We start from the raw sequence: 12398 nt of genomic DNA, 5'->3' as shown, positions 1-12398 counted from the left end.
CTTGAGGGCACCTGAACCCTGGACCTGATGTCTGCAGTGGATGGGCGTGAGAGATAAGTAGTTTGTTTCACACAGGTGACTGGACACAGGAGGATGGATCTGAAATGTTCATTGGATCTTGTATGCAGGCAGAGCTGGAGCAGCACAAACAACGTGGGGATGAAAACTCTGCAGAAGGGTCAGCTAGCCAAGCCATCTTTTGTTTTGTCCTCAATGGGAAATATATAGGGTGAGACTGACAAACTGTGTTTATGCTTACACATTATTGATAGCATTAGGATGTAATAAAAAGAGGTGGGTTTCTTGTAAAAACACAGAACGGCTTTTGTGTTTTAAGTGTCAAAAAATCCTCCTATTAGAGCTAGAGATGAACTTTGCAATATACACACTTTGAAGCTTACATTTTCTTATCTAAACATTCAACAGAGTTCTCATCTATTCTCCCCTGCTGATGTTAGGGAGGTGATTTGTCCTTTAATTGGCCTAGTATCTGAGAGTGTCAAAGCAGCAAAACAAAATGTAAATAATACCCATTTCATCCTCAAACTCTAAGTTGCACCAGAAGGGTTTTATTTTCATATTACTGAACTTTTGTTACCCTAAAGTATCCTCAGATATGTATAAGTCCTGAAATTAACTTTCAGTGCTTTGCAATAGCTGTGTGCACACTTTTGGGGTGTTCCCTACATGGAGAATTATTCTAAACCCTGTACTGGTTCTCTGACCATCTGCTATGTATGTACATATTGCTCCAAGGATGTCACTTCAGGGTGCTACAGAAGTAAGTAGGGAAATCACCTATAGAAAATGAAGGTATAAATTCCTTCCTTATCACCTTCTTGCTGTCCTGCTTCCCACAATGTTGTTTCAGTTATCCTTGGACTTGTAACAAAATTTTCTGCCTCTGAATGTTTTAACTTCTCTGCCTACTTCTCTGATTTCTCTGATCACTTAGTAGCCTTTATTTGTGAAAATAGCTATAGGAGGAGCAGAAGACTCTGCTTAGGAGAAATTCTGGGCAAAGGCAGTTGTTCCTAAGACTTTTTAATGCTGACAGTTCCTACAAAAAGCTGCTTTGTGTTCAATGAAAACAGAAAGAGGCAGGGAGGGTGACTAAAGGTACCTTTAAGCTGTCTTGTGTGGGGCTTAGCCTTGGAGTTCCTTGCTGGCCTTGAGGGGCAGGATGTTTTCAAGCATCCTCTGGCTGTACTCGCTGGGTTAAGAGTCTGGGGCTCTGGCACAGAAACTGTTCCCAGGGCATTGTTTCTTCTTAATGCATGGCCACATCTCCCTGAAAAGACAACAGAATAGGAAGCATAAAAAATATGAGCTTTGGAACTTGGCCAGGCACTTGAAGTATTCTGCATTGCATTTAACCAAGAACTTTTTTAAAGCAGACTGGATATGATTATAAAGTCCAGAAAAAGTCCAAAAGCTAATTGTGAGTAGATGTGACTGTGAGACTATTTATATTCTGTTCTGATAGACAAAGTTATGCCAACAGTTCCACCAGCTGCTTATGGGAGCCTGTGGCAAATTCTAGCCTGGTGTGTGAATTGCAAAGATGAAACTAATCTTGCATTTTCCACTCCTGTCACAAAGTCTGCCTTACCTCAAGGAGTGTTGTGATGAGATGGGTGAAGCTCTCCAGAAGCATTTGAAGGTGATTGTGTGGTAACAACTTCTTCAGAAAAATGTTCTTGCACAAAATTGCTTTAACTCTCCAGTCCCATAACATATACTTGCTTCTTGACCTCTGAGAATGCAACAGTCTCTAGAATAAATGAGGATATTCTCATGTAAAAGATGTTTCCTTGATGTCTTGTAGCTGCTCTTCTGGCACCATCCACTCTACAGTCACTTGAATTATATTGTTGTGAGGCTCCACTGGATGAGAAGAAAGTAAATGTTTGAAGTACAAGCCGTAATGTTGCTCTGCCATGTGAACTGGCTCAAGACATCACCAGAGACTGCCAGGTTAAGGATGTTGATATCACCTGCAGTCACATCTTTCTCTTGAGAAATTCTGGGCTTGATGTGTACAGTGCAGCAAAAGTCTGTTCAGTTACACAAGTTGGTGCAAGCTGTGCATACCTCAATTCCCAAGGCTAATTTAGCAACAGTGCCACGTGTGCTGGAGAAAATGAGAATGTATTATTTTCTTCCTTATGAGAACCCGTGAGTTCATCTGCTTTGCTTGCAACATCTTCAGGATTCAGTAGTCTGGATACTCACTGTGCTTGGCAGTTACACTTCCCTTTCTTGCTGTACAGTAGCTGAGGATGAAGCCTCAGACTGAATGTAGCCATGGAACTCTGGATGTTGAATCCATCCTCTTGGTAACTGCTTCCTGCTTTGGCTTTGTGAACTGTTTCAGACCTGACTTGAACAAGCAGTGATTCTCAGGTGTACCTGAACACCAGCCAGTGCTTCACAGTCTGCAGGCAAGGGCCGGGCTACAGTCAATGGGAGATGTGAAGGATATCATCCAGTCAGAGTTCCTCCTCTCCTTCCTCCTCTCTCTTCTGTTTCACCTATCCCCTACCTCCCCACCTTTCATTTCCCTTTCTTCTCCTTAACTGCAAGGCCTGTTTTATCTTTATGTTCAGCTTCTCCCACTTCTCTGTAGAAAAAAATGAGAACTTATAAAATAACAAGTGAAACAAAGGCTTATGAAAGCTATACACACCTTTGTAATTAAAGTTTGATTATTGCTTCAGTTGTGCCCTCATTAACAGGTATGTAAACACAGATGAATGTGAAGACAAGCAGACACAGAGCTCCCATTATAAATAGATAAATATGAATAACAGGAATCCAGAGAGAGCTCTTGCTCTCTGGATCATGTATCTCTGTGTAGGTTAGACTTCTTAGAAGTTGGAGTAACTCAAACAGACACAAAGGAAGTGCTGAAAAAAAGAAGCAGAAGTTTCTTCACACTTGATATAAAGCTGTTGCTCAGCACATCAGCCATGCCCCAGAGAGTTTTTCTGTCTTTCCATGCTTCAGACATCACAAATGTGAACTTGTGAAGGGTAACAAGGCAGCTGTGCTCTTCACGAGGTTGAGGCAGAACCTACTCAAAAACAGAGCAGCTACACAGTGTTTACATCTCTCAAAAGCTCAACAAACAGTGTTTGTTTGTGATTTGTATCTGCCTTTTGCTGACAGCGCTCCTCCATTAACAAGGGCGTCCCTCCCTGGAGCAGGGGAGGACTGAGCCAGGGGATGCTGTGGAGAGCTGGGACTTAGCCTGCCCTTCAGCCCAGGGTGTGTTTGTAGCCTGTGCAAACATTCCCAGGTGAACTTTCAGCCAGCTAGATGAAGGTGTGGATAGCAGTTCAGCCAGCGCAGCCTGGAGCGCAGCAGAGGCACCCAGTGGGATTTCCCCTCTTCCCTGGCTGGTTTTGCATCCTGCTGTGAGCTCCAGCTTTGCTGCAGCAAGCAGACAATAAAATGATCTAATTTAAAGGCAACTAAAGAATAACCTGAGGAGATGAAGCAGTGCTGGGGCTGGTGAGAGGGATGGCTCTGGATCTGGCTCTGTGGGGCTGTCCCCATCACTCCACTTGCCCAGCTTTGGCAGAGTCTCCTCAAGCTCTGAATCTGAGATTCTGTGCATGGGTTTTTTCTTTTTTTTTCCCTAAATTTTATCAATCCAGCTTAGCATTGGTGTGATATTTAAACATTCTGCTATTTCACAGAAATTTATTATGCCGATAGGCATTTTAAGAAATGCTGCTTTATTTAAAAAAATGTTTTCAATTTAATAATTACTTGATAATTAGTTTAATAATGTGTACTAAGTGACCGGATTGTCATATAACTGCTATGTCATGAGTGCTTTATTAAATCTAAGTTTGCAATATTTTATATACTCTCCCAGTCTTTCTTTTTCTATGTAGTTTTCAAGAAAACAAGTTCCTCTGTGTATGGATTAGTTAGAGGGAATGTACAGATCTACTTATAGAATCATCTTGAAAATACTTAATGACCTTCACTGGGAATTACGTTATTCTGAACATTGTGCCATACTGAAACTTCTAATGGTGTGGAGTTTTCAAGCCTGAAGTAGCTGGTGAAACAATACTGTGTTTGAAGTAAAGGCTATGAACTTCCTTTATTTATCTCCAATTTCAACTTTGCAAACTGATCAATTTAAGTTTATCAGTTGGAGTTTATTTAGGGCATATCCTCACAAACCTTCCCTGATCTAAGCAGTCCTATTGATTTATGGCTTACTCTTGTGTTAAAAGCCTGAAATATCTTCCTTTGGTGTTTTGTTACATTTTTCCAAATGAAGATTTTTTGTTTGTTTAAGGTGTTCCCTTTTTATTTTTTCTGGCTAATAATGACACTAGTACGGGCCTTTCTGCAGGTCTAAGTTCTTTTCAGATTACTGAAGGAATTTACTCTCTCACCTGAAAAGATTTGAGCTTGAAGAACATGAGTTGCTCAGCACTGTCAGGAAATTCTTCTGTTCCTTGGGTGCTGGTTTTTAGTTTTAGTCATTTGTACGGGCCTTATTTCTCTTTACGCGCAGCACAGTCCAAATATAGAACACCCAATGCATCATGGTGAGGAGTTCTAGTAAATATACTGCACTTGGTCTGTCTATCCTATCATAAAAATGCCAATAAATTATGATCCATTCATTTACCAAGTTCTGGGTCATTTATATATTCTCTTCCATCACTAAAACAGACAATAGGAATCAGTGATTCCATGTTTCTGTGCAATGTGAGACTATTACTTTGGAAGAAAGACTCATACTCCAAATGTTATTGAAAAAAATCATACATAATGCCTGTAGATAAATAGTTTTAAAGTTTTAATCTATATTGTTCATCCATTTCAGACATCAGTGTTGACCAACATTAGAAACAGATTTAACTAAACAAAACTTTAAGCTTTTCTTGTGAAGATCTGACTCTGCCACAATATTAATGTATTAGCTGCTTACCCAAAGGAGGCATAAATGTTTGAAATTTCAGTTCATTGTGCAGTATTTAGCATTTCTGATGTCTGTGGAGCTAATTATTCAGTTACAAAAGTAATTTAAATAGTCATATAAATTTTATTTAAGCCTCTTTTTAGACAGTGCTAGATTTCAAAAGAAATACAAACCCCAAACCCTGCACAGAACTGAGCAGGTGGTTCTACAACAGCTAACTGAGATAAAAGAAGAAACTAGAGTGTATGTATTGTTAACTTATGTTCATAAATTAAATGAAAACAGACGTGTCTGGCCAGACAGCAAGTCTGTTCACTGCTGTGGCAGGCAGTCTGCAATATAATCTCATCACACTTCTGAGATTTGAGCTCCAACACAAAAGTATTTAAATTCTTCTCAAACACTAGGCAGGAAAAAATCACAAGAAAGCTGTGTAAGGGGCAGAGCTGAGGTGGTGCTGAAGGGAGAACTGATTCTTATCAGGAACTGAGGAGAGACACAAGAACTATAGGGAATGGGATGGGCACAGTGATACAGATGGTGAAAAAAGTTTCCTAGAAATTCATTATCTGAGTTGCTCTCCTGTCCTATCAGCTGGTGTCTCTTGCTTTGCCTTTGCTATCACAACAGCTTTGAGCCAGCTTCAGAGTCCTCTGCAGCTAACAAGAGAATTTTTTTCTCTATTTGCTAGTCTTTGTGTCTGAGTCCTAAGGGAGAGACTAGGTACTTTTTGTGTTCTGCCTGCAGCATCTCACTTGCTCTTGTATAAAGGAGTTTGATTCAGTGCCTGAGGGTCAGTTCAGCCTTCCTGCCAAAAAGCCCCCTGAAGCCAGAGCTGGGTGACCCTTTCTGATGAATGGTTTGCTTTGAGAAAGATACAGACCCGCTCTTTCCAAACGTTATAATTTGTAATTCAGAGCTGGATTTGGTAAGTCACAGCGATGAACTACAACATACAGAAAATACTACAGAGGTGTTTCTCTCCAACATTTCCAAACCAAACAGCCTTAATTTTCTAATGCTAGATTGCTTAGGGTCCCTGAAGGGCAGTTTGGGGCATTTGGCACCAGCCCTACCAGGGAACAGAGCAGCTCATCCCTGAACAGTGCTGGGGGCAGGCTGTGTAAGGATCCCATCACCAGGCTCTGAGCTGTGGAGGCACAAATTACTTCTTGACTCTCCCGTGGCTCTGGGTCTGTGCTCCAAATGATCCCATAGATGAGAGGTGAGTATGGCCAGACACTCCCTCCAGCTAAGTACAGGTTGATATAAAGTTATTTTCATGTAGTCCTGAGCCCACAGAGGTTATTTTTGGTTTGATCTCTTACTCGGAAGCTGTGCATCCGAGGCTGAGGCATATCCATTCCTTTTAGCAGGCTTGCAGCTCCTGCAAGGAGATGGACATTACTATCAGAAGCAAACCAGAGACATTAAATGAGCTCAAGGGGGCTGTACATAAGCTTTAGATAACACAATAATTTAAAATGATGAATGAAATAGTTTAAAGAATGCTAATTATTACCTACAGTACAGACACAGGATGGCCCTCGTAGCGTGGGCTGTGCAAAACTGTGTGAATATCTCTGGCAGCTGGGTGCAGGGGAGGTGTGAGGGGGAGCAGCAGGTACACTGACAAAGCAGCTTTTTCACTCTCATTTCAAAGAGGTGAAATTCCTGCTGTCCTTGTGTGGCGTGTGGGGTGGCAGCGGGAGGAAGAAAAAAAAGAGAAATAGATTGCTTTCACAAGTGGGAAAAGACAAAGCTAAAAAATAATAGAGTTATATATATATATATATTTTTAAACCTAATGACAGTTAACAGACAACAACTGGAAAGACTGGATTAAAATAATTTTCTTGCTAAGGTCCATTTGTGGTCAATACTGAAGAAGAAATTATTCAACCTAATGCTAAGTAGAGAAGTGTAACTTGTATTTAAGACAGCATTTGTTTGGGCATCAAAGGTAGGAGACCAGGACTCTGAAGTATTATGTACTTGACTGTTTTACATTAACAATTGTGGAGTCTGATTCTGCAAACACTAAAACCTGTGAGAGTGGAACTATTCTCCTGAACACAATAGATATACGAGTACAGCAATATAGATTTAACAAATATAATTATTGGAGTCTTTGTCCACACTATAATTTTAAATGATTGATTTCTGTTTTTAAATCTCTGTTTTAAACTGCAGAAATATACAGAGAAAATACATACTTATCTTGGAGCAGAAATGCTGCTTGTGTTTTGTTGCAATAAAAAGAGATTTTGTCCTTTTATACTGCAGCTTCATTAGATTTCTTTCAAAAAATCAAAATCTTGTTTGTTGTCAGAGATAATTTTTAACTTTGCTTTTTAAAATTTATTCAGAAACCCCTCTGACACATAAGTTAGAACACATGAAAGAAAGTCTTTCTCTTTTCTTTTCCCACCCTCTTTTTTTTTTTTCTTTCAGACAAGTAACATAAAATATGTGTGTGGTGTAAGAACGTGTGCTAAAGTTTCATGTTTCAGGTAATCTCCTTTAAAATAATGGGAGTCTAGATTGCATCAGTTAGTTTAAAAACTGCTATGCTATTGGTAGGAAGAAAATGGGATTTGAGCCAAAATTTGCCTGTGTTACTGCCAAAGTCTGTATCAGATTTAAGACACATGCTTCTGCAGGCTTCCATGAAGGTTGTGAAAAAAGTTTTCATACAGAGTTGGATTACAGCTCTCGGCTCAAAACACTGGCCATTGCACTACCATCTTAAAAGCCTGCTGTAACACCGAGCACAGAATCGAGCAGATTTCTTACATGTTCTGGACCACAGATGGATTTTGAATGTCTCCTTGTGTCTTGATGGAAGATATATTAACTTCACTAACTGGAATCCATACCTGATCGCTTGTGAGTGTGTATGTGTACACATACAGATATATATCTGTTTAAAACCTTATCATGATTTTATTTCAAGTGTATCTAAGATCTGCTTTAAGAAATTACATTCTCTAGAGGAACTTATAATTGTTTTGAGCAGCAAAGAGACAGATATTTACCCTCAGATGCTGGAATCCTTTGTGAGTTTATGAGAGAAATTCTGGAAGCTTTTCTGTGTTGGTGGTAGAGAAATGCCTTTTGAAACAGACACTTCCAGCTGCACAACAACGACTGCGCAGTAACCTGTGGATTTTAAACATCAGAATGTACAAACCGTGGGCAACTGTGAATATTTTCATAATTTCTTTTCTACATCTGCTGCAAGGATCTGACTATGAGAATGGTTCTGTGAAAGTAAGTGAACTTTATTTACTGCAATTCTTAATAATACAAATGTCCAGAATTAGCTGCATTTAATGTGCACGGTAGTAGGTTTCTTGCTGTTTTGTAATGGATTGTTGTTTTTTGTTTGGTGATGGTTTAGTTGCAAAGATGTTTAGCAGCCATAGAGGAAAATGAATCTACAAGGAATTTAAATCCATATTCTCTGTTTAATATTTTATTACTTTTTTACTAGTTATTAAGTACTTGTTGTATAATTTGTTCTTCAGTTAAAATTTTTATTTCAGTTATGAAAAATAAAAGAAAAATCTGAAAAAGAAGCACAAGTCAGAGTATTTAGAATACTTGGTAAATACACTTTTTATTTCATGTATTTATAATTGCAGGAATTAGTATGCTGGCATTGAAATTTTCCCTGTAAGAACACGTGTTCATCAGTTGTTCACTTGTTTGGCAGATATCAGAGAAACATTTTTCTTTTCCTTCATTAGAAAAGGTTACATAGGATTTTAAAATAAACAGCAACTAGTAATAATAGAGCACATTGCCTGGAAACTAACTTTTCTTCTGAATATAGTACATGAAACAAAATTTAAGTTGAAGCCTCACCATGAGAGTAGGATTTTTCAGATCTGGCTTTGAGACAATGTGAGAACATCCAGGACAATCATTTAGCAAAATCAGAACAAAATCTGGAACAAGTTTCTACATGTGCAGTCTGTCCAAAAATGATTAATTCACTGTGTGGTCCAGAACAAATTATTTGTTTTTCACTAGCAGAGCAAAACAAGCTAATATTTTTTTTTTCCACTTCAGAAAACCTCCTGCTTGCAAGCAATGACCACACACTAGTCTGTGAGCTGCTGCACGCTGACCTGTGCTTTAGGAAAGAAATGCTAAGTTGTGTGCCTAATTGCAGACTGCTGTTGCCAGCCCAGTAAGTCAGCAGTGGTGAGCAGTGTGTGCCTCAGGATGACTGATGCCTGCTGACTGCTCACAAGCTTTTAATTTACAACCTCAGCAATCAATTCTTTGAAGGCATTAGGAGCAGAGCAACAAGGCTTGTTTAATACATTAACTTTGTGCATTGCATGACAAATCACTGGTTTTGTACCTGTAGGAATCACTTTGTTTAAACCAGAACGTGCTTTCTAACACAGAACAGTAACCATTTCATAATTGGTAGGGGTGATAATTCTAGCCACATGTGGGACACAAGTTTATTCAGCACAATAGTAAAACCACTAGAAAGCCCTTTAACTGTAAACTTTGAATCCATATCCACTTTGGCTAGAGTAAATGCAAGAGCTCTTCTTGCTAGCTTATACTGGCTTACAGTTCATTCACTGTGATAGGACTGTCCATGAACATAGGTACAATTGTGATTATTTTCTCTGAAATTTGGTTACCACTGTCAAGCAGCCAGCTTAGCCACAGGCTACTGTTCTTGAAACAACTCACTGAGAGTTTCCAAGACTATCTTAAAGGAATCTTACCAGTCACACTCAAAAAGGTATCACACTCAAATGCTGTATTTCATTTGCATTGGCTGCTGATTGCCAGAAAGAAAAGACTGCTTGTTCTGGCTCTTTTGGTATAGACAGAGATTTTTGCTAAACCATTTGTTTTTCTTTTAATGTTCTACATAGAGTGTTAGCTCTCTGGGTTGTTTCTCCTGTATGACCTGTGGGCTTCTGTGTGTGTACACATGTGGAAATATACCACAAAATGTGCTTCATTTTACAGTGTTGGATGGTACACAGGGTTATGATTATTTTTACCATTTGCACCTCAAATTGAATTTACAGTACACAGAAATGATGTATTGCATTCACTTACCCTACCTTTTTTTTTTCCCAAAGTTCTTTGAGATCAAGAGCAGCATTGCCTGGATAAAACCCACAGGTCAGGATGCAGCTAATACACAGCTGATGAGACCTAGGAAGGGTTAAGCACCAGCAACCTGCTCTGCCCCCTGTTATATGAATCCAAGTTAGGTGAGCTCTGTCCAGGACACCTGAAATTTTAAAACTGTTTCTGCTTCAAACCATCAGGTGGCGTCAGTGTGGTATCATGCAAGAGTTTCACGGGGCTAAGGGTTTAAATTCTCTCTTTTCCCTCTTCAAATATCCTGATTAAAGGCATGAATGTTAAAAAGCTTATGTACAATCTGCTGTGATCTAGCATCTCCATGGCAGCTGGCTCTTCCTAACCCTTCAAAAACTCCATCCTCTTTTGAGCACATGAACCCCTTTTCCCCACCACGTACATGTATTCCTCGCCTGTTGGAGCTCTTCCTTCTTCCTCCATTCCCTGTTCTACTCCCACCACTTGACCTTTGTTCCCTCACCTCCAGGACTCAGGGACTCACTTTCCAACTGGTCTCTTTTTTTGTGCTATCCAAGTGTCACCCTCCTTCCCACTTGCTTCCTCCTGGATGGGGACATCCTTCTTCTCTCGCAGACCCTAAGGAGTTTTGTCCAAGTTCCTCAGACAGCCCTAATGGACACTTTTGTTTTCCAGTCATATCTGACCATGGCTTCCACTTCCCTTCTCCATCCATAGCTTCCTTCTTTGTCCTTGTGGTTTTAACTGCCCCAACTTTCCTTTTCCTGACCCATTTCTTGTTCTGATCTCCAAAGATGATCTCAGCCTCCTTGGCCAAGCCTTGCCCTCTTCCATGAGTATTCATTTCCTTCCCTCCCACAGGCAAATCCAGCAGTTCCTGTCCCTGGATGCCAGACCCCTGTGGCCTGGGGGGGAAGAAGGGCAGGTCCTGTGCTCTCAGCCCCATAGGCTGGATCTGCACCCATGGGTGGCCTGCACCCAGGTCCTGCTCTGCTCCTGAATGGAACCAGCACAGGACCCGACTGCTGCAAAGCCCTGGGAGGGCTATGTGGACTTTTTTCAAAGATAGCAGTGTACACATCTAAGGCAAAAAAAAGGCACCTCAGGTGTCAAAAGTGCACATCTGTGATTCATAGTAGAAAATTTTTTTTCACAGATAAAGGAGGAGCTTCATCCTCCACTGTGGTCAAACCATTTTGACAGAGAAAGCAAAAAAATTATTAAAATAATTTTGAGGCAGACATCTGGTATGGAAAGTTTCAGTCTGAACATCAAATGTCTGCCAGTCAGAAGCACAACTGGAGCACAGGCTCATGGTGGGGAGCAGTGGGCAGCCTCAGACAGGGCAGCACAGCCACACAGGTGTCCAACAGGACTTGGCTCCAGAGCTGAACTGATGTCAAGGGTGGCCCTTGCCTTCCAGTGGCTTGGTTCAGGATGCTAACCTAATATATAACGTCCTCATGGAAAAATTAGATTTCCACGTGGGTTTTCTGAAGACTGAGGATTATTTTTTTAAGTTTTTTTTTTTTTTTTTTTTTTTTTAATCAGGAAATGCTTTAAAAATTCCGTATTGAAGTTTTTGTCCTGACAGTCTCTTACGTTTTGGAACCTCTCAGCTAGAGAACCGCAAATTTCACTGTCTCTCTGTCTCTCCCCCTCAAATTTTTCCTCTCCTAGAGCAGAAACAGACATAAACTACTTTTTCCAGAATTTTAAAATTAGATGTGAAGAGCTATGTCCTATATCCATCAGAGCTGAGGCAAATTTTTGCCAAGAAAAGCCAACAATCCATCAGAGTTGCTTCTGTCTTCCAACACTAAAGCTGCTTCTCTAATGAGGCAGCAAGTTTTGATCTTGGAGAATTAAAATCTCATTGCTTTCCTCCTCAGTTCTGCTGCTTCACATTATTGATAGAGCGTTGGGGGACAGGCAAGAGAAAGGAACAACTGGTCACTTCCAAGTTAGACTCGGAACCTTTTCCTTTTGCAGAGGTGTTCTCCCCATATTGAACCCTCCTTTGGTTTTGTTAGAGAGAAACCCACAGTGGATAGGCCTGAGGAGTGTCCGTGAACTATAAAGCTGTTTTCTGATCAAAAGACCAAGGGGTCAGGTGGGCTTAGCCGGGAGGTAAACATGGCTGCTCTCTGTTACATGCACTCCTTTTCCTCAGCTAAATCTTTTCTACTTCTGCACTAAACACTGTTCAAGCCTCCAGTGGTGGCTCTTGCTCAAACAGATCTCCTTGATCTCCGACTGTCCCTGTGAACTGCACCGAGTGGGAAGCACTTTCCAAAGACAGCTGGTACATAGTCCTTGTCCACTGGCGAGAGGG

General features: G+C 40.4%; 1 protein-coding gene across 1 annotated transcript in view; it reads left to right on the top strand.

Annotated features, from left to right (window-relative positions):
* Nucleotides 1–7603: 7603 nt before the first annotated feature.
* The window catches only part of VEGFD (vascular endothelial growth factor D), a 30110-nt gene continuing 25315 nt past the window's right edge, over nucleotides 7604–12398 (top strand). Inside the window, exon 1 of the mRNA XM_041472445.1 lies at nucleotides 7604–8227. Coding sequence (XP_041328379.1) covers nucleotides 8138–8227 — 90 coding nt within the window. The 5' untranslated portion in view covers nucleotides 7604–8137. The remainder of the gene's footprint in view (nucleotides 8228–12398) is intronic.

The sequence above is a fragment of the Pyrgilauda ruficollis genome, unplaced genomic scaffold (genome assembly GCF_017590135.1).
Source record: "Pyrgilauda ruficollis isolate IOZ18807 unplaced genomic scaffold, ASM1759013v1 scaffold29, whole genome shotgun sequence".
NCBI classification, from domain to species: domain Eukaryota; kingdom Metazoa; phylum Chordata; class Aves; order Passeriformes; family Passeridae; genus Pyrgilauda; species Pyrgilauda ruficollis.
Note: the sequence above shows the minus strand (reverse complement) of the source record. Positions and strands in the feature narration are given on the sequence as shown.